The sequence below is a fragment of the Somniosus microcephalus genome, chromosome 26 (genome assembly GCF_052327205.1).
Source record: "Somniosus microcephalus isolate GS21.2 chromosome 26, FLI_Smic_1.0, whole genome shotgun sequence".
Taxonomy (NCBI): Eukaryota; Metazoa; Chordata; class Chondrichthyes; order Squaliformes; family Somniosidae; genus Somniosus; species Somniosus microcephalus.
Genome location: NC_141012.1, coordinates 53,446,484 through 53,467,967, shown reverse-complemented (window position 1 = coordinate 53,467,967; position 21,484 = coordinate 53,446,484). Strand labels below are relative to the sequence as shown.

General features: G+C 45.7%; 1 protein-coding gene across 4 annotated transcripts in view; it reads right to left on the bottom strand.

Moving 5' to 3' along the window:
- The window catches only part of prdm10 (PR domain containing 10), a 159,873-nt gene that overhangs the window by 90,663 nt on the left and 47,726 nt on the right, over positions 1-21,484 (bottom strand). Inside the window, exons 1-2 of one of the 4 annotated variants that reach the window (XM_085968192.1) lie at positions 21,295-21,475; positions 298-472 (exon numbers count right to left, since the gene is read on the bottom strand). In XM_085968192.1, the coding sequence (XP_085824318.1) occupies positions 298-390 (93 nt within the window). In that variant the 5' untranslated portion in view covers positions 391-472; positions 21,295-21,475. Of the gene's footprint in view, positions 1-297; positions 473-21,294; positions 21,476-21,484 lie in introns of those variants that run through there. The other 3 variants (XM_085968194.1, XM_085968193.1, XM_085968195.1) reach the window with 3 other exon arrangements.

Sequence of the window (21,484 nt, the reverse complement as noted above, 5' to 3'; positions counted from 1 at the left end):
CTCCCGTCTCAGTGCTACCCGCTCCCGTCTCAGTGCTACCCGCTCCCGTCTCAGTGCTACCCGCTCCCGTCTCAGTGCTACCCGCTCCCGTCTCAGTGCTACTCTCCTGTTCATTCCACATCTCCAATTCCCTCCTCTGCTGTCCAAAGTCCTGCCCAGTTTGTGTGGGCACTAATTATTGAGCAGAAAAGTCTGCCCGAGACCTGCCCTGTGCAACAGCGTTGATCTCGGATTGAGTACCAGATATATCAAGTGATCCCCATCTCAATGAGAAAGGATCAGATAGGCTCCACTCACCTGGGTAGCGGTCTGATCCTGCTCTGATGATGCATCCCAGACAGGAGGACCCTCAGTCTTGGACTCCATACCTGAAGCCCTGGGGAGTCTCATGCAGCAACAGTGAGACAGCCTCAGCAAGCCAGTTACTGCCTTCACATGTCTACATCAGGCACATCAAGACAGCAGAGTCCTGCTGAAAAAAGCAACACAATTACAGCAAATCTGAGCACACCAGAAACCATTCAACACAGGTTATACAAAACACCTTTGAGCAAGGGGTAAGCAGAGCTGAGTGGGCAGTGCTAAACAAAGAAGCGCTGCAAGTAGAGGATTTGGGTGTATGCCCTATTTCAACATGTCAGGCAGGCTTCAAGACATCTCTTCACATGGGGCAGGTTTGATGTTTTTGAACATGTGCTACTGAATGGCAAAAGCCAACAAATGGATTGCTCCTGTCTTGTTAAACACTGACTATTCTGTGCATCCGCCAATAGTTGGGCATCTTTACAACTTTTACAAAAATATACATAGACTTTGGGGTAATGACCACCACATATTGATGTATCCGAGTTATGCGTACGGAATGAGTCATATTTTAAATGCAGCTATAGCATAAAAGATGTCACATTTTTCTGGCGATCAGTATTTAAGTGAATCACATGGTTCTTATGGCCAAATAGGAAAAGATATCAGCAACCTCAGTGTTTCCTTACCCACTGCACTATATACCCGCTACAAACAACGAAATACCCCTCCAAACAATTATCCTCCACCCTCTCCTCTAACAAGTGCAAGGAGCACACGGACTGCTTGGTCACCAAGATCGAGACTATCCGTTCAGCTGCCTCTGTCGCTGACCTCCCTTAAGAAAGGCGAGAGGGGGAAACCAGGGAATTATAGACCAGTTTGCCTAACATGTGTTGTTGGGAAATTACTAGAGTCTATAATTAAGGATAGAGTGACTGAACACCTCAAAAATTTTCAGCTGATCAGAGAGAGCCAGCATGGATTTGTAAAGGGTAGGTCTTGCCTAATGAACCTGATTGAATTTTTTGAAGCGGTGGCTGCAGTAGTGGACAGGGGAATGTCTTTGGATGTTATTTATATGGACTTCCAGAACGCATTCGATAAAGTCCCTCATAAGAGACGGTTAGCTAAAGTTGACGCTCATGGAATTGAAGGCAAATTATTGACCTGGTTAGGAAATTGGCTGAGCGGCAGGAGACAGAGAGTGGGGATAGTGGGCAGGTACTCTAATTGGTAGGGTATGACTAGTGGTGTCCCGCAGGGATCTGTGTTGGGACAACAACTTCGATGATGCGATAGAAAGCCACATATCCAAGTCTGCGATGACACAAAAATAGGCGGCATTGTAAACATTGTAGATGGAAGCATAAATTTACAAAGAGATATTAATAGATTAAACGAATGGGCAAAACTATGGCAAATGGATTTCAATGTAGGCAAATGTGAAGTCATCCACTTTGGACCTAAAACAGAGTACTTTCTAAATGGTGAAAAGCTAGAAACAGTGGAGGTCCAAAGAGACTGGGGGGTCCAGGTACAATGATCATTCAAATGCATTGGACATGTACAGAAAATAATTAAGGCGGCTAATGGAATGCTAGCCTTTATATCTAGAGGATTAAAATACAGGGGGTTCGAAGTCAGGCTACAGCTATACAGAGCCCTGGTTAGACCACACCTGGAGCACTGTGAGCGGGTCTGGGCACCACACCTTAGGAAGGATATACTGGCCTTGGAGGGAGTGCAGCGTAGATTTACCAGAATGATACCCGGACTCTAAGGGTTAAATTACAAGGAGAGATTATACAAACTAGGATAAACAACAGAAAATGCTGGAAACACTCAGCAGGCCAGGCAACATCCGTGGAGAGAGAAAGAGTTAACGTTTCAGGTCTGGGACCCTTCATCAGAACACAGGGTCCCAGCCCCGAAACGTTAACTCTCTTTCTCTCTCCACGGATGCTGCCTGGCCTGCTGAGTGTTTCCAGCATTTTCTGTTGTTATTTCAGATTTCCAGCATCTGCAGTATTTTGCTATTACACAAACTAGGGTTGTATTACCTGGAATTTAGAAGGTTAAGGGATGATTTAGAATCAGAGAATGATTACAGCACAGAAGGAGGCTATTCGGACTGTTGAGCCTGTGCCAGCTGTCTGCAAGAGCAATTCAGCTCGGCCCACACCCCCGCCCTTTCCCCGCAGCACTGCTAATTCTCTCTCTCCAGGTCAATTCCCTTTTGAAAGCCACGATTGAATCTGCCTCCACCACCCTCTCAGGCAGTGCATTCCAGATCCTAACCACTCGCTGCGTAAAAAAGTTTTTCCTCATGGCGCCTTTGATTCTTTTTCAAGATAATAAGGGAAACTGATAAGGTACATAGAGAGAAACTACTTCCACTAGTTGGGGAGTCTAGGACTAGGGGAATTAGAACCAGGCTTTTCAGGAAAAGTTAGGAAACAAAGGGTGTTACAAGTTTGGAACTTTCTTCCGCAACAGCAGTTGATGCGAGGTCAACTGCTCATTTTAAATCGGAGACTGATAGATTTTTGTCAATCAAAGGTGTTAAGGGATATGGGGCAAAGGCGGGGAGATGGAGTTAGGTCGCAGTTCAGCCGCGATCTCACTGAATGACGGAACAGGCTTGAGGGACTAAATGGCCTAACTCCTGTTCCTATATTCCTCCTTTCCCCTAACCCACCAAGCCAAACTTCCCCTAAGGATCCACCCTGCCCTCGCATCGTTCCAGAGTTTCTCTCCTTTCTCACCTCATGCCCTCTCCGAGTTCATCTTGTCCATGGGACCCACCTCCTGCTCCCTCGACCCTATTCCCACCAAACTGCTGACCACCCAACTTCCCTTCCTTGCCCCATGTGAGCAGATATTGTTAACGGTTCCCTCTCTTCAATTACTGTCCCCCTCTCCTGCAAATCTGCCACATTATCCCCACCTAAAAAAAAACACCCTTAATCCTTGCAAACTACTGCCCCATCTCCAACCTCGTTTTCCTCTCCAAATTCCTTGAACATGTTGTCACCTCCCAAATCCATGCCTGTCTTTCTCACAACTCCATGTCTGAAACCCTCCAATCAAGTTGCCGTCCCTGCCACAGTACTGAAGTGGCCCTCATCAAAGTCACAATGACATCTTATGTGACTGTGACCATGGTAAACTATCCCTCCTCATCCATCTCGACCTGTCTGCAGCCTTTGGCACGGGTGACCAGACCATCCTCCTCCAACGCCTCTCCTCCGTCATCCGGCTGGGTGGGAATGCCCTCGCCTGGTTCCATTCCTATCTATGCAGTTGTAACCAGAGAATCACTTGCAGTGGCTTTTCTTCCCACTCTCACACCATTACCTCTGGCGTTCCCCAAGGATCTACCCTTGGCCCCTTCCTATTTCTCATCTACATGCTGCCCCTCAACAACATAACCTGAAAACACGTCAAGTTCCACATGTACGCTGATGACACTCAGCTTTACCTCACCACCACCTCTCTCGACCCCTCCACTGCCTCTGATTTTTCAAGTTGCTTGTCCAACATCCAGTATTCGATGAGTAGAAATTTCCTCCATTTTAATATTGGGAAGACTGAAACTATTGTCTTTGGTCCCCGCTACAAACTTTGTTACCTAGCCACCGACTCCATCCCTCTCCCTGGCCACTGTCTGAGGCTGGACCAGACCATTCACAACCTTGGTGTCCGATTTAACCCTGAGCTAAGCTTCCGACCACATATCCTCTCCATCACCAAGACCACCTAATTCCACCTCCGTAACATGGCCGGTCTCCGCCTCGCATCAGCTCATCTCTGTCTGTGTTAGCTCGAGGCCTGACTGTACCAATACTCTCCTGGCCATCATCCCAGCTTCCACCCTCCATAAACTTGAGCTGAAACAAAACTCTGCTGCCTGTATCCTGACTCACAGCTAGTCCCTTTCACCCACCACCTGTGCTCGCTGACCTACAGTGGCTCCTGGTCCGGCAACACCTTGATTTTAAAAGTCTCATCCTTGTTCTGAAATCCCTTCGTGGCTTCACACTTCCCTATCTCTCTAACCTCCTGCAGCCCCACAACTCTCCAAGATTTCTGCGCTCCTCCAATTCTAGCCTCTTGCGCAGCCCCGATTTCTATCGCTCCACCATTGGTGGCCGTGCCTTCAGCTGCCTGGGCCCTAAACTCTGGAATTCCCTCCCTAAACATCTCCGCCTCGCTCTCCTCCTTTAAGACACTTCTTAAAACCTACCTCTTTGACCAGGTTTTTGGTCACCTATCCTAATATCTCATGTGGCTCGGTGTCAAATTCTGTTTGATAATCGCTCCTGCGAAGTGCCTTGGGATGTTTTCCTATGTTAAAGGCACTATATAAATCTAAGTTATTGTTGTAGTTGGATTTTTACAACAATCTGGTAGTGCTAGCCCACAAATCACCAGAATTTCATTTCACAAATTGCCCTGGTGAGATTTGAACTTATGACCTTTGGGTTACTCGTCCAGTACCATTACTACTAGGCAACTCTATCCATGCATCTGAAGGAATCAAACTGGTACATTTGTTTATCCACAAACGCCTTCTGTTACGTGCAGCAATCGCATCAAGCACTTGCACTGTACTTGTTCCTACTTCGGAAAGCTGCATTAATGCTTGACGAGCATAACCTACTTTTTTCTTTATCATTAGGAAATATCCATGACATTATAAGATTTTAAAATCAGCAACTAGTGTCACTGGTTGACCAGCCTCCAACACTCGCATGAAGAACGGTCAATTGGACACAGTTCTGTAAGGCTGCCAACATACATGGAACTGTACTCCAACATGAGTCAGCGATTTCAGGAGATCAAAGGAAAGAGGAGGAAAACAAACAAGGAAAAAGCATGAAGCTAGCAGCAACCAGAAGCTGGCCAGCCATGGCGTGCCTCAGTCAGCTGATACTGAAGCTTAAGAATTATCAGCTCGAGTGAAAATGGTGTTGACGTAGAGATTATCTACTGAGTTGACTACTGACCTGTACAAATAGACAATGGGCCAGAATTTGCTGTCAAAATAACGGCGCGGCTCGCCTTTATTTATGCGCAAATGGTACAGCAGCTTTAGGCGAAGGGCAGATGCGCGGTTAAATGCGGAAATCCCAAAGTTCCTGTCCGAGATGCACAGCTCTGCTGTTAGCTTCACGAAAACAGCATCTCGCTGTCTAGCTCACCATTGACATGCATTGAATGACATGACTCTACTGTATTTGCACAATAGATATGAACTAAACCCGCCACAGAAAGCTAAGTCTTGTCCATTTCAGTCCCAAGTACCCTTTTAACAACATGATCATTGTTAATTACTGTCAGTCAACCTCTCTGGCACTGAAAATTAACTATTACAAGTGTGGAGTCTTATTCCTTCAGATTTGCTGCTGTTAGAACGTTTTACTTTTCCTTTCTGTCTGTTTTATCTCTCATTCTAATCTTTCTTTATTTCTCCTTCTGTACCTTATTTGGCATTGAATTCACCCCCATTAATTTGCCTTCCTTTTCAGTCCTTGCTCTGTTAGTTTCATAATCCTTTAATCTGATGACCAAGGAGATACACACAGCTACTTGCCCTGTTCACTCACATCTTGGATGCCCGGTTTCCCTCGCTGTGCCATTATCAGCTCACACGTTCGACAACTTGCCGTTAAATGCCCTGCTATTGCAAATTATGGCCCAATCTACTAAGACAGAAACCACCAACCAAAAACTAGCAAAGAAAAAATATTAACCTTTTACCAATGAAGGAGGCAAAATGAACTGCAGGTGACAATGGGAGCAAGAGCGAAGAGGGCTGTTGCAAAAAGATCTTGTACATGAAAAAGTGGTGGACGGTCATCTGATCAAGATGGCTGCACATTGCATAATCGTAGAATCATCGAATGATGCAGCGCAGGAGGCCATTCGGCCCATCACGCCTTTGCTGGAGCTATCCAATTAACCTACTCCTCTGCTCTTTCCCCATAGCCCTGTCAATATTTTCAAGTATTTATCCAATTCTCTTTTTAAAGTTATTATTGAATCTGCTCCCACCGCCCTTTCAGGCAGCGCGTTCCAGATCACAACAACTCGCTGCGTAAAAAAAATGTTTCTTCATGGCGCCTCTGGTTCTTCTGCCAATCACCTTCACTCTGTGTCCTCTGGTTACCGACCCTCCTGCCACTGGAAACAGTTTCTCTTTACTTACGCAATCAAAACCCTTCATGATTTTGAACAGCTCTATCAAATCTCCTCTTAACCTTCTCTGCTCCAAGAACGCCGGTCTCTCCACATAACTGAAGTCCTGGTACCATTGCATTAAATCTCTCTGCACCTTCTCAACAAGAAAAACAACTTGCACTTATATAGCGGCAAATGTAGCAAAATGTTACAAGAGCGTTATCAATGGAAATGTTGACACTGAGCCACATAAGGAGATATCAGGACAGATGAACAAAAGCTTGATTGAAGAGGTAGGTGTTAAGAAGCATCTTAAAGGAAGAGAGGTAGAGAGGCAGAGAGGTTTAGGGAGGGAATTCCAGAACTTCGGGCCCAGGCAGCTGAAAGTACAGCCGCCAATGATGGAGCGATTAAAATCGGGGATGCGCCAGATGCCAGAACTGGAGCACAGAGATCTCGAAGGCTTGTAGGGTTGAAGGAGGATACAGAGATAGGGAGGGGCAAGGGGCGAAGGCATGGAGCAATTTGAAAATAAGGATGAGGGTTTTAAAATTGAAGCGTTAGTGGACCAGGATCCAGTGTAGGGATGATCAGTGAACAGAACTCGGTGCAAGTTCAGATGTGGCAGAGTCTTGGGTGAGCACAAGTTTATGCAGGGTGGGAGATGGGAGGCTGGCCAGGAGAGCGTTGGAAGTCAAGTTTTTTTTTTAAGTATTCATTCACGGGATGTGGGCGTTGCTGGCAAGGCCAGCATTTATTGCCCATCCCTACTTGCCCTTGAGAAGGTGGTGGTGAGCTGCCGCCTTGAACCGCTGCAGTCCGTGTGGTGAAGGTGCTTTTACAGTGCTGTTAGGGAGAGAGTTGCAGGATTTTGACACAGCAACGATGAAGGAACAGCGATATACTTCCAAATCAGGGTGGTGTGTGACTTGGAGGTGGTGGTGTTCCCACGCACCTGCTGCCGTTGTCCTTCTAGGTGGTAGGTAATGCATCGTTACCTCTGGTGTCCCCCAAGGATCGATCCTTGGCCCCCTGCTATTTCTCATCTGCATGTTGCCCCTTGGCGACACCATCCGAAAACACAGTGTCAGTTTCCACACGTACGCTGACGACACCTCACTACCACTTCTCTCGACCCCGCCACGGTCTGTAAATTGTCAGACTACTTGTCCAACATCCAGTACTGGAGGAGCAGAAATTTTCTCCAATTAAATATTGGGAAGACCGAAGCCATTGTTTTCGGTCCCTGCCACAAACTCCGTTCCCTAGCTACCGACTCTATCCCTCTCCCTAGCATCTGTCCGAGGCTGAACCAGACTGTTTGTAAACTTGGTGTCATATCTAACCCTGAAATGAGCTTCCGACCACATATCTGCGGCACAACTAAGACCGCCTATTTCCACCTCCGTAACATTGCCCGTCACCGCCTCAGCTTGGCGAGTTGCTGCAGTGCATCTTGTAGATGGTACACACTGCAGCCACGGTGTGCCGGTGGTGGGGGGAGTGAATGTTTAAGGTGGTGGATGGGGTGCCAATCAAGTGGCCGGTTTTGTCCTGGATGGTGTCGAGCTTCTTGAGAGTCTAGAGGTAACAGAGGCAGCCGAGTTTTGGATGACCTCAAGCTTACATAGGGTAGAATGTGGGAGGCCAGCCAGGAGTGCGTTGGAATAGTCAAGTCCAGAGGTAACAAAAGCATGGGTGAGGGTTTCAGCAGCAGATGAGCTGAGGCAGGGCAGGGCGGAGACGTGAGATATTACAGAGGTGGACATTGGCGGTCTTGGTGATGGAGCGGATATGTGGTCGGAAGCTCATCTCGGAATCAAACAACACCAAGTTTGTGAATGGTCTAGCTCAGCTTCAGACAGTTGCCAAGGAGGGGGATGGAAAAGGAGGTCAGGGAATGGAGTTTGTGGCAGGAACCAAAGGCAATGGCTTAGAGCTTCACAATATTTAGTTCGAGGAAATTTTTGCTCATCCAATACTTGATGTCAGACCAGCAGTGTGACAAATACGAGACAATGGAGGTGTCAAGAGAGGCGGTGCTAAGATAGAGCTGAGTGTAGTCAGCGTGCATATGGAACCTGATGCTGTGTTTTCAAAGGATGTCGCCGAGGAACAGCATGTAGATGAAAAATAGAAGGGGGCCCAGGATAAATCCTTTGGTGACTCCAGAGGTAATGGTGTGGGAGTGGAAAAGAGAAGCCATTGCAGGCGATTCTCTGGCTATGATTCGATAGGTAAGAATGGATCCAGGCAAAGGCTGTTCCACCCAGCTGAACAACGGAGGTGAGGCATTGGAGGAGGATGGTGTGGTTAACTGTGTTGAAGGCTGCAGATAGGTCGAGAAGGATGAAGAGGAATAGTTTACCACGGTCACAGTCACACAGAATGTAATTTGTGACTTTGATGAGGACCATTTCGGTACTTTGGCAGGGGCAGAAACCTGACTGGAGGGATTCAAACATGGAATTGCGGGAAAAATGGGCACTGATTTAGAAGGTGCTAACACAATCAAGGACTTGAGAGGAAAGGGAGGTTGGGGATGTGGCAGTACTTAGTAATGACAGAGGGGTCAAGGGCGGGTTTTCTGAGAGGGGTGATGACGGCATATTTGATGGGGAGGAGGACAGTACCCGAGGAGAGGGAACCGTTAACATTAACTAACATGGCGGCCAGGAAGGGAAGTTGGGTGGTCAACAGTTTGATGGGAATAGGGTCGAAGGAGCAGGAGGTGGGTCTCATGGACAAGATGAGCTCAGAGAGAGCACGGCAGGAGATGGGGTAGAATCGAGAGAAAGATGCGAGTTCAGGACTAGGGCAGCAGAGAACATTAGGGGAAGTTTGGCCCGGTGGACAGGAAGGAAGCGGTGGTCTCGATCTTTGTGACAAAAAAAGTCAGTGAGCTCCTCACACTTGTTATTGGAGGCGAGGATGGAGGAGGCACGGGAGGGTGGTTTAAGACGACGGTTTGTGGTGAAGAGAAGCAGGGGGTTATCTTTACATTCCAAGATGATCTTTGAATAGTGAGCAATTTTAGCAAGAGAGTGCAGGACCCGATGGTGCTTTATGTGGTCCAACCAGATCTGGCAATGGATGGTTAAAACAGTTGTCCGCCATAGACGCTCAAATCTGCGTCCCTTGGAATTAAGAGAGCGGAGATGAAGGGTATACCGGGGGAGTGACTAGGGTAAAAGAGAGTAATAGTTTAATTCGAGACAAGGGCATCAAAGGTGGAGGAGAGGGTGTGATTTAGCAGATTGGCAGCTGCAAAAATGTCATGATGAATAGAGAGCCAAAGGCTAGATAGTTGAGAATTTGAATTTGAAACTGAAAATCTCACAGGCCTCAACATCCTTCTGGTGTCCAGAATTGACACAATGCTCCAGCTGGGGCCGAACCATTATTTTATAAAGGTTTAGGATAACTTCCTTGCTTTTGTACTCTATTCTTCTACTAATGAAACCAAGGATCGCGTATGATTTTTTTTAAACAGCCTTTTCAACTTGTCCTGCCACCTTCAAAGATTTGTGTACATACACCCCCAGGTCTTTCTGTTCCTGCACCCCCTTTAACATTGTACCATTTAGTTCATATTGCCTCTCCTAATTTTCCCAACCAAAATGCATCACTTCACACTTCTCTGCATTAAAATGGGCAGACACATCTGCCACCAAATCACATCTTGGTCTGTCCCCCTATTCCTCCCGCAGTTTTTCCTCCTTTGAGCATCTCACCTTATTCCACCCCTCAACTCTCATTTAAAATTCTTGTCCTCCACCGCTCACCCAAGTATCATAAAAATGTTATTACTGAGATATCTTTACTGCTCTCTTCCCTCAGCATCGAACGACTTCTCATCCTCGGTGATTTCAACCTCCATCTCAATTCATCATTCTCTCTCTCTCTGAGTTCACTAGCCTCCTATCCTCCCTTAGTCTCTCCCTCCATGTAAACTCCCCAACCCATATTCACAGCCACCCCCTCGGCCTTGCCATCTCTCATGGCCCCGCTGATCCCATCGTGTCAATCACTGATAAGGAAATCCCTGACCACATCTTTGTATCGCTCTCCACCCACATTCCCTTTCCACCCCCCACTGCAACCCTACTTTCTTCTGTGTCCGCCCCTGGAAAAAACTCTTTCCCAACTGCACTTCTGAACTCCCAACTGTCCAGCCTTTGGCCCTCCATTCACCATAACATTTCTGCAGCTATCTGTTCACACTCTCACCACCACCTTTGATGCCCTAATCCCTACAAAAACAATTACACTCTCACCCTGACACGGCTCTCATCTTTACTCCCTTAAGTCCAAGGGACGCAGACTTGAACGGATATGGCAGACAATTGGTTTAGCCATTCACCGCCAGATCAGGCTGGACCACATAAAGCATTATCAGGTCCTGCTCTCGGCTACCAAAATTGCTCACTATTCCAGAATCATTCTGGAATGCAAAGATAAACCCCAGCTCCTATTCTCTACTACTAACCATCTTCTTAAACCCCTCTCCTCCGACAACAAGTGCGAGGAGCTCATGGACTTGTCTCCAAGATTGAAACCATCCGTTCGGCTGCCTCTGCCACTTCCCTTCCTTCCCCTAGCCCACCGGGCCAAACTTCCTCTAAGGTTCCCCCTTCCCCTAGCCCTGAACTCACATCTTTCTCCAGTTTCTCTCGGATCTCCCCTCATGACCCCTCCACGCTCATCTTGTCCACAAGACCCACTTCCTGCTCCCTCGACCCTATTTCCACCAACCTGCTGACCACCCAACTTCCTTTTCTGGCTCCCATGTTAGCTGACATTGTTAACGATTCTCTCTCCTCAGGTACTAGTCCCCTCCCTCAAATTCGCCATCATCACCCCTCTCCTCAAAAAAACAACCCTTGACCCCTCCGTCCTTGCAAACCACCGCCCCATCTCCAACCTCCCTTTCCTCTCCAAAGTCCTTGAAAGTGTTGTCGCCTCCCAAATCCGGGTCCATCGTTCCCACAATTCCATGTCTGAATCCCTCCAATCAGGTTTCCACCCTTGCCACGGTACCAAAACAGCTCTCATCAGTCACAAATTAAATCCTTTGTGACTGACAAAGGTAAACTATCCCTCCTCGTCCTTGACTTGTCTGCAGTCTTTGACATGGTTGACCACTCCATCCTTCAACGCCTCTCCACCGTCATCCAGCTGGGTGGGACTCCATTCTTATCTATCTAATAGTAGCCAGAGAATCACCTGTAACGGCTTCTCTTGCTGCTACGCATCGTTACTTCTGGAGTCCCCCAAGGATCTATCCTTGGCCCCCTCCTAGTTCTCATCTACATGTTGCCCCTCAGCGACATCATCTGAAAACACAGCGTCAGTTTCCACATGTACGCTGACGACACCCAGCTCTACCTCACTACCTCTTCTCTCGACCCCTCCACGGTCTCTAAATTGTCAGACTGCTTGTCCAACACAGTTCTGGATGAACAGAAATTTTCTCCAATTAAATATTGGGAAGACCAAAACCATTGTTTTCGGTCCCCGCCACAAACTCCGTTCCCTAGTCACTGACTCCATCCCTCTCCCTAACATCTGTCTGAGGCTGAACCACACTGTTCGCAACCTTGGTGTCATATTTGACCCTGAAATGAGCTTCCGATCACATAGCTGCAGCATAACAAAGACCGCCTATTTCCACCTTCGTAACATCACCCGTCTCCGCCCCTGCCTCAGTTCATCCGCTGCTGAAACCCTCATCCATGCCTTGGTTACCTCTAGACTTGACTATTCCAACCCACTCCTGGCTGGTCTCCCACATTCTACCCGACGTAAGTCCCGTTCGCCCACCACCCCTGTGCTCGCTGACCTGCATTGGCTCCCGGTTAAGCAACGCTTCGATTTCGATTTCAAACTTCTCATCCTTGTTTTCAAACCCCTCCATGGCTTCACCCCTCCCTATCTCTGTAATCTCCTTCAGCCCCACAACCCCACCCCTCCCCCCAACCCAGATATCTGCGCTCCTCTAATTCTGCCCTCCTGAGCATCCCTGATTATAAATCACTCAACCATTGGTGGCCGTGCCTTCAGCCGCCTGGGCTCTAAGCTCTGGAATTCCCTCCCTAAACCTCTCCGCCTCTCTCTCCTCCTTTAAGACGCTCCTTAAAACCTACCTCTTTGACCAAGCTTTTGGTCACCTGCCCTAATTTCTCCTTATGTGGCTCGGTGTCAAATTTGTTGTCTTATAATACTCCTGTGCAGTGCCTTGGGACATTTTACTACGTTAAAGGCACTATATAAATCTAAGTTGTTGTTGTTATTCACTTTGGTAGGAATAGAACAACGGTGAGAATGGTTTTAAATGGTGAGAAACTATTAAATGTTAGCGTTCAGAGGGATTTGGGTGTCCTTCGAGATGAAACACAGTTAACATGCCCATACAGCAAGGAATTGGGAGGGCAAACGGTATGTTGGCCTTTATTGCAAGGGGGATGAAGTACAAGAGTAAGGAAGTCTTGCTGCAATTCTATAGGGCTTTGATGAGAGCACACCTGGAGTGCTGTGTATAGCTTTGGCCTCCTTACCTAAGGGAGGATATACTTGCCTTGGATGATCTTATTGAATGGCGGAGCAAGCTTGAAGTGTCGCATGGCCTGCTCCTGCTCCTATTTCTCATGTTCTTAACTCGATCAAGTTAATGAAACACATTTTGCCTTTAACAAATCTGTGCTGACTTTCATACTTTTCCAAATGCCAATTAATTTTGTCCCAGATTGTTGTCTCTAAAAGTTTCCCCACCACCGATGTTAGGCTGACTGACCTGTCGTTGCTGGGTTTATCCCATTCCCCTTTTTTTTTTTTTAAAAATAGGGGTGTAACATTTGTAATCCTCCAGTTCTCTGGCACCACCCCCATATCCAAGGAGGATTGGAAGATTGTGGCCAGAGACTCTGCAATTGCCACCTTTACTTCTCAGTAACCTAGGATGCATCCCATCTGGAACGGGTTACTTTTCTACTTTTAAAAGGGACAGTACGCCAGGGTGTAAGTGACTGAGTCACGGGAATGAAAACAAAACAGGTAACTGGAACTTTTAGTAACTTTATTCTCTTCCGTTGATAGAAAGAAGTGTCACAAGGTGATCTCACACAATGGCAGATTCACGTGTGACCTGTGATGCTCTCACAATGGTCTGGTTATTTTAACAGAAGAAAATGTTTATGTTTACTACTCAAAAACTTGAACACCAAGTACTAATGTGTTTATTTTGCACAAAGGATATGAATGACACCATTAGACTCCTGAAAACACAGCATGCAGCAAATAATTAGAAATGAAGATGTACTGGAGACTGCTGTGGAGGATGACCAGCATTATCAAGAGATCAGATAAAACAAGCTATTCGACCAGCGGAATAACTGGTGAAGGATATAGGAGGAGTAGAAGGTAGGGAGAAAGAGATCATTTGAGCCTATTCATCTTAGCCAATCATTTAGTTTAACATTCATAAGCAACAAAGACCATTCCATCGCCTTACTACTTCTATCAATCCAGTACCTTCTACTCACCATCGATATCTCATTTCTTAATGTCTCAACGGAGTTCTCCTGCAATTGCTAGGTATTAATCTAGTGTTATAAAAATTCCTTCTTGGGATATGGGCATCGCTGGCAAAGCCAGCATTTATTGTCCATTCCTAGCTGCCTTTGAGAAGGTGGTGGTGGGCCTTCTTGAACCGCTGCAGTCCGTATGGTGAAGGTACTCCCACAATGCTGTTAGGTAGGGAGTTCCAGGATTTTGACTGACCAACAATGAAGGAATGGCCGATATGTGTCCAAGTCGGGATGGTGCGTGCCTTGGAGGGGAACTTGGAAGTGATGGTGTATCCATGCACCGTGTCCTTCGAGGTGATGGAGGTCATGGGTTTGGGAACTACTGCCAAAACAGCTTTGATGACCAGCTGCAGTGCATCCTGCAGATCGTGCACACTGCAGTCATGGTGGAGAGAGTGAATGTTTAATGTGGTGGATGGGAGGCCAAGCAAGCAGACTGCTTTGTCCTGGATGGTGTTGAGATTCTTGAGTGTTGTAGCTGCACTCATCTTAATTTTATAATTATGTCTCCTGTTCAGCACAAAGAATATGATTTTAAAACTTGGCATCGCCACTTCTACCCCCCACCCCCAGTTTGTTCTCTCCTCACCTCTGCCCACCCGCCACCACCCCAAGAACAGGTTGAGCTCCTTTCGCCTCGTTTCCTGGCTCAATGATTCAGACCCACCCTTAAATTTGTTCCAATGCTTTGATGTCTTTATTTATGTATAGTGGGTAAAATTTCACAATACTCTCAGCCTGGTCTCACTAAGACAGTATCAGAGATAAAAAGTTGCATTTATATAGTGCCCCTCATTCTCAGGATGTCCCAAAGCTCTCAACAATTAATGGGTACTTTTAAAGAGCAACCACTGTTACGTAGGCAAACACAGTAGCACAGTAGGGTCCCGTGATCATTGACTAAAAACCCCTATTGTTGTTTTTCCTCCCAAAATGCAATTAAATATAGAGAAGTGTGAAATAATGCATTTTCTACCTGAAATCTTTTACAGCCCATTTGCCAAATCCCCATCTTTAATATTGTCCGCCATTGTGCATCCCATGCTCAAGTCCGAATCAGCTGCGCAGACCAAGGTCAACAACTGCACTTCCAACCTTCGCCAAAAACAAGCAACCCATTAGCCCGAAAATTTGCTCCATAAACCCAATTTTAATATCCTCTTCCAGCATCCTCCTCGTGTACAACTGCATTCTCACTTCCACCTTACAAAATATTTATTCACTTTCTACCATATCTTCATCCTCCACAACTAGATTTGCCTCCAAGCAGGCCTACTTACTGTTTTACTTATTATATATGCTTATTATGTAAGTCCTTATTGTTTCCTTTCATACTTTCTACTAGCCATTTTTCATATTCTCTTTCTGCCCTTTTCACCTCCCCAGTATCTATTCTTTATTACTCACGATTCTCTTCACTGCCAGCTTTGGTTTTATCATATTCCTCCCTTTTAGGTTTCAACTTTAATTTTTCGACTTATCCACACAACTCTATTCTTTGACGCATACTCTTTATGTAACACAGCAATGTATCTATTTTGTACTCTATCCGTCTCACATTTGAAGATTCCGCACTGCTGATCCATCAATACATTTGCTGAATTTTCTGTCTCGTGGGCCAGATCCTTTTCTATCTCAGTAAACTTTGCCTTTTTCCAGTCCAGCACTCTTACCGATGATTTTTCATTATCCCTTTCTATTTTTACATTGAACCTAACTTTGTTACTGCTGCTGTCTCCCAACTGTTCTCCTGCTCTCCTACTCTCATCAGTTATTTCCTAATCAAGCTCTGCTTCTTTCCTTGTCAGACTGGAAACAGTGATCCAGGAAGCAGTCTTCAAAACATTCTGAAAAGCATCCCCCACTTACATGACATTTATCCCAGTAAGTTTGGATAATTAAATGAACCCAATATTGCTCTGTTGTACACACACATCTCAAAACTGTTCACTGATCTCCATCCTCGATCTCACCTTCAGTGTTGATGGCCCATCATGTAAAGAGAATGGGACCATTTCCCTTCCTATTTCTTGGCTCTATCCACATGGATTCTTTACAACATCTTCACATGCTTGCGCTATTAACAGAGTCTTTACTAACACTGCATACCTTATATGCTTTTTTCACCTCTCACCATCACTCTCGAAAATATTATAACCAGGCAAATGAGGTTCTCACACCTATTCAAGCCAGAACTACTTCTCCGTTATAGGTACTATACATCATAGCCCTCTATAGCTATTAGTATTTCTAACTCGCCAATTTTGTTTGAATGCCTAAATCTATTTGATAAATGTTGATCCTCATTCTTCTTCCCGGTTTCCTCACTCATCCCGTATATCCCTTCTACAAGTGTTTGTATCTCTCAACTTCAAAGCCTCATGTCCCCTTCTCCTCCAGTAATACTTTGTCAGTATTTATTTCAACTAAGCCTCCTACTTCTGTTCCAATAACTTAGTTAATCCTACTCTTCTCTGCAAAAACCAAACCTATACTTTCCCGCAATCTGTCATAATTTAAATCCTCCCGCACTTCTCTACTTCCCTTCTCCACAATCCCTGAATACTTGTCAATGATATGGAACTGCAGTGACATTAAAGTTGTTGATAACATGAAGCTATGTGGGCAGTAGAAAGGAGTTACATTATCTTTGGAGACTTGGACCAATTGTGTCGGTGAGCTGAGATTTAACAGATGGACTAGAATGTAGATATATAAATGTGAAAGGAACATGTCTATAGCTTATATTATTTGTAAGCTGTGCTAGTAAACTTGAGATGGCAATGCTGGGCATTGCATTTTTTTTTCTTATCTGCACACATGGTAAAATCGTATGAAACAGTCATAATGTGCGATGGGACAGGGGATTGTGGGATCGGGCAACGCACAACCACAGGGGGATAAATCTGCTGGCTCCTCTTATGGGGAAGGACAGCTAAAATTTCAGGTAGGAGTGGCTACACCAAACAAAAAATTCAATTCAAATGGTAAATTCAAGAAAAAAAATCAAAGAAAACAAGCCCGTTGGTCAGGCGAGCGACCCAGTGAGTCAGAACACACATGTTGGTACTCAAGGGTTACCAGATGCAAACTAATGCTGTGAGCACAGGATTATGAAGGATGAATCTATGCTGTCGTAGGCTGATGGATTAAAAGGAAACAATCAATTCACTCAGTAAAAAGCAGTGATCGAACCTCAGCCCTCCCAATCTATACAAATTACCTGGTCTCTGAATAAACGGTGAGCTACTGGAGGATGTTTTGTTCCTCCGATAGCAGAAACAGTTATCAAGACTGGTGCAGTTGGCACTTTTATCACTGGAATGGAGAAGGTGATGGAGGTCTTCAATGTTATGATGCAAGTATACAAGATACAGTGAAAAATTGTTTCCTCTGGTCAATGAATCAAGAGGACATGGACTCAGGATTATTACTGGAAAAGGGGCAAAGATGGAGGATTCCCCCCCCCCCCACAGAAAACCTGGAATGCTTTATGACAAGCAGCAATTGAAGCAGAAATTCTAACATTTAAAATGGAATTGGGTAAGTAACTGAAAATGAATATAAAGAATATAGGGGGAAAGAGCCCAGAAACAGAATGGGAGTTACAAGCTCCAGCTGAAGAGCTGCCACCAGCTCAACGGCTTCCTTCTGTGCTGGAATTTCTCTGGATGATGTGTGTCGGACCAGAGGACACAAGTACACAATTCACAAGTACAAGGTTAGAGATTAGGGAAAAAGATAAGAGAGTTGATTCTGGGTTAATGGGTACCTTTAAAAAAGAACTGGATTGATACCTGTTCAGAAGAGGCACTGAAGTTAATGGAGCTATTAACATACATGAGTGATTTATTTTTCCAGAAGAGACGTGGGGGTGCATATTCACAAATCTTTATAAAGGTGGCAAGGCAGGACAAGTTGATAGGTGATTAAGAAAGTGTATTAGATACTTGGCTTTGTAAACAGCGGCATTGAATACAAAAACAAGGAAGTCATGCTGAACCTTGACAAATCACTGGTTAGGCCTCAGCTGGAGTATTGTGTAAATTCTGGGCACCACACTTGAAAAAAGGATGTCAAGGCCCTGGAGAGGGTAAGCAGGGATGAGGGACTTCAGTTAAGTGGAGAGATTGGAGAAGCTGGGATTGTTCTCCTTAGAGCAGAGAAGGTTAAGGGGAAACCCAATAGGAGGTATTCAAAATTCTAAGGGAGAAATGATAACTTCTCCCGACTTGCTCTATTTCCTCTGACAAGTGGGTCAGTAACCAGGCGTCATATATTTAAAGTAACTGGCAAAAAAGTTAGAGGGGAAATGACAAGAAATGTCTTCACACACAGGGTTGTTAAGATCTGGAACGTACTGCCTGAAAGGGTGGCAGAATCAGATGCCATAGGAACTTTTACAAGGAAATTGGACATGTACATGAAGAGGACTAACCTGCAGGGTTATAGGAAAAAGCTCGTGTGTGGGACTAAATTGGACAGCTCTCTCAGCGAGCCGGGCCAAATGGCCACTTTCTGTGCTGTAAGATTCTAGGAGGTAGAACAGAGTTCCTCAAAATAGGGGATCAACAGGTAATAGTGGCAATTCTTGCCAATTCGTGGGATGTCGTTGGCCACAATCATACTTACTGCTATTTATCCTGGTTTTCTCTAATCTCACTAAAATGACTGCAACTTCAAGTTTTATTCTAGGCAAGTTTGCGGGATCCTCCACTCTGGATTCCAGCAAGATCTATCTGGGGGGATGATGGTATTCTTTGATCACAAGATGTGGGCCTTCCAAGTTTGTGGCATCTCTTCAGTCTCTCTTGTTCTCTGGATTTTGCATTAGCTCATCCCATCGCTGAAAAAAGTTACCCCCAGTTCTGACGAAGGGTCACAAATGTGAAATGTTAACTCTCATTTTCTCTCTCCACGGATGCTGCCTGACCTGCTGAGTGTTTCCAGCATTTTCTGTACTTATTTCAAAGTAACCCCGCCCATCTCAATGAAAGGTCTCCTCCTTTACTCTTCCAACTAGCCATATTGCCTTTATATCAGCAACTTTCATTTTGAAGACTCTGCTCCTTCAATGGTCATGGCCTAGGCGCCTGCATAGGCTTCGACATGGTCTTGAGCCAGTTACTATCATGTGTACTTGACCAACTCACCAATCTGAGATCAAATGATACAGTCTGACACCAAAAATATGTTTTGTTGAGGACTAAAACTGTCTCAATGAAATCCTCCAGATTGCACCTACTGCCTCCTGCTACATTTTCCCCATTTAAGAAATCTCGTCAGCCTGATCATAGATAGGGCCAAAGACATCGACAGCCGAATGAAACTGATGGTTGCTTCAAACTGCTAATCCAATACGATATTAAAAATCACAAGCATAAAGCAGAAGTCCCTATCTAAAGTGTGCCTGCAGAACATTGCTTCCAACAAGAAACCTCAACAAATGTTAAACAACCATTCACACTCGTCATAGAATGCACTTAATTCAACTCAATAGAAATTTCACATCAAGTGAAATCTGCCATTAAAATCTACAGGAAGAATGGCACATTTACCCTTTCCAGGCAGCTATGGCAGATTTCCCTGATGCCTCCCGAGTAAAGGCACCAACTAGTCTGGTACCAAACAAAACAGACCAACAGTTCCCATGTTCAATCCATAGCCTGTGCTAAGTCAGGGTTGGAGTTAGGGGGCTACAATCACCGTCCTTGGGAGGGGGAAGCCACATGATCACCCAGATCACCACCCAGTGATGCCTGGCACAAGTGCATGTTTGGTTATCATCAGCGTTAGCTCAAGGTGATGCCCTCCTTGGTACACGTGTGCTTGCCCACAACTATGGACAGTATTTTAACAATTGTGGTGCTTTTAACTGCTGTGAATGCTATTTTCTACAGCAGATCAGCAACTGGGTAGAAAATAGGATTGGCAACCAGAGATCACCATAGCACAACACCGCAGAGATAGGGTGGGGTGACGCCATGGAGGGATTTGAAAACAAGGATGAACAACAATCAGCATGTTATATATCAATTTGGCCATAAATAGATAAACAGAATAACGGAATGAGTTTATAGAACTGCAGTTTCAACCACAAAAAATTGGCGAATTGAGTGTAAAATTCAACGCAAGAATCCATCAAAACAATGACGGCAAACTCGGAGTCTCCAGTCTACAAAGTTACTGACCTCCATCCCAACAAAAAGAACTTGCATTTATATAGCGCCTTTAATGTAGTAAAACATCCCAAAATGCTTCACAGGAGCTTTATCAATAAAAATTTGATACCGAGCCAGGAGATATTAGGACACATGAACAAAAGCTTGATCAAAGAGGTAGGTTTTAAGGAGCGTCTTATAGGAGAGCAAGGTAGAGAGGCGGAGAGGTTTCGGGTGGGAATTTCAGAGCGTACGGCCTTGGCAGTTGAAAGTGTGGCTGCCAATGGTGGAGGAATTAAAATCGGGGATGGGCGAGGCCAGAATTGGAGCAGCGCAGAGATCTCGGGGGGTTGTACGGCTAGAGATGTTTACAGAGATAGGGAGGGGTGAGGCCATGGAGGGATTTGAAAACAAGGATGAAAATTTTAAAACTGAGGCACTGCAGGTCCGGGAACCAATGTTGGTCAGCGAGCACGGGGGCGATGAGTGAAAGGGAATTGGTCAGAGTTAGGACATGGACAGCAGAGTTTTGGATCAGCAAGTTTAGGGAGGGTGGAAGGTTGGAGGCCGGCCAGGAGTGTGTTGGAATAGTCAAACGTCTAGAGGCAACAAAGGCATGGATGAGGCTTTCAGCAGATGAGCTGAGGCAGGGGCGGAGTTGAGCGATGTTACAGAGGTGGAAATAGGCGGTCTTGGTGATGGAGCATAAATATGGTCAGAAGCTCACCTCGGGGTCAAAATCGACACCGAGGTTGCAAATGGTCTTGTTCAGCCTCAGGCAGTGGCCAGGGAGATGGATGGAGTTGGAGGTGGGGGAAAGGAGTTTGTGGCAGGGACCGAAGACAATGGCTTCGGTCTTCCCAATATTTAATTGGAGGAAATTTCTGTTCATTCTTAATTGAGGCAGTTTACAAGAGAAGTGGTCACCGAGGGGCAGCTTGTAGAAGAGAAATAGAAAGGGATAGATCTTTGGGCAACTCGAGGTAACAATCCCCTCAGCACCATTAATCTCTGGGCACCACCCACCCCCATTCTCTGCCACCATTCATACCCATTACCTTATTGCCGTCACTCATTCCCCCGCACTGATACCCAGTCTCAGTTTTTGCTGCTGATGCTCTTGTCACAGCATCCCCATCGCTCCACCCCAAAAACCCACCGTTTGATCCATCGACACATACCGACCACACGCCAGATTCTCATCCCCTCCATCTCCCCTCACTGATCCTCTTAGTCACTCGCCCTCAG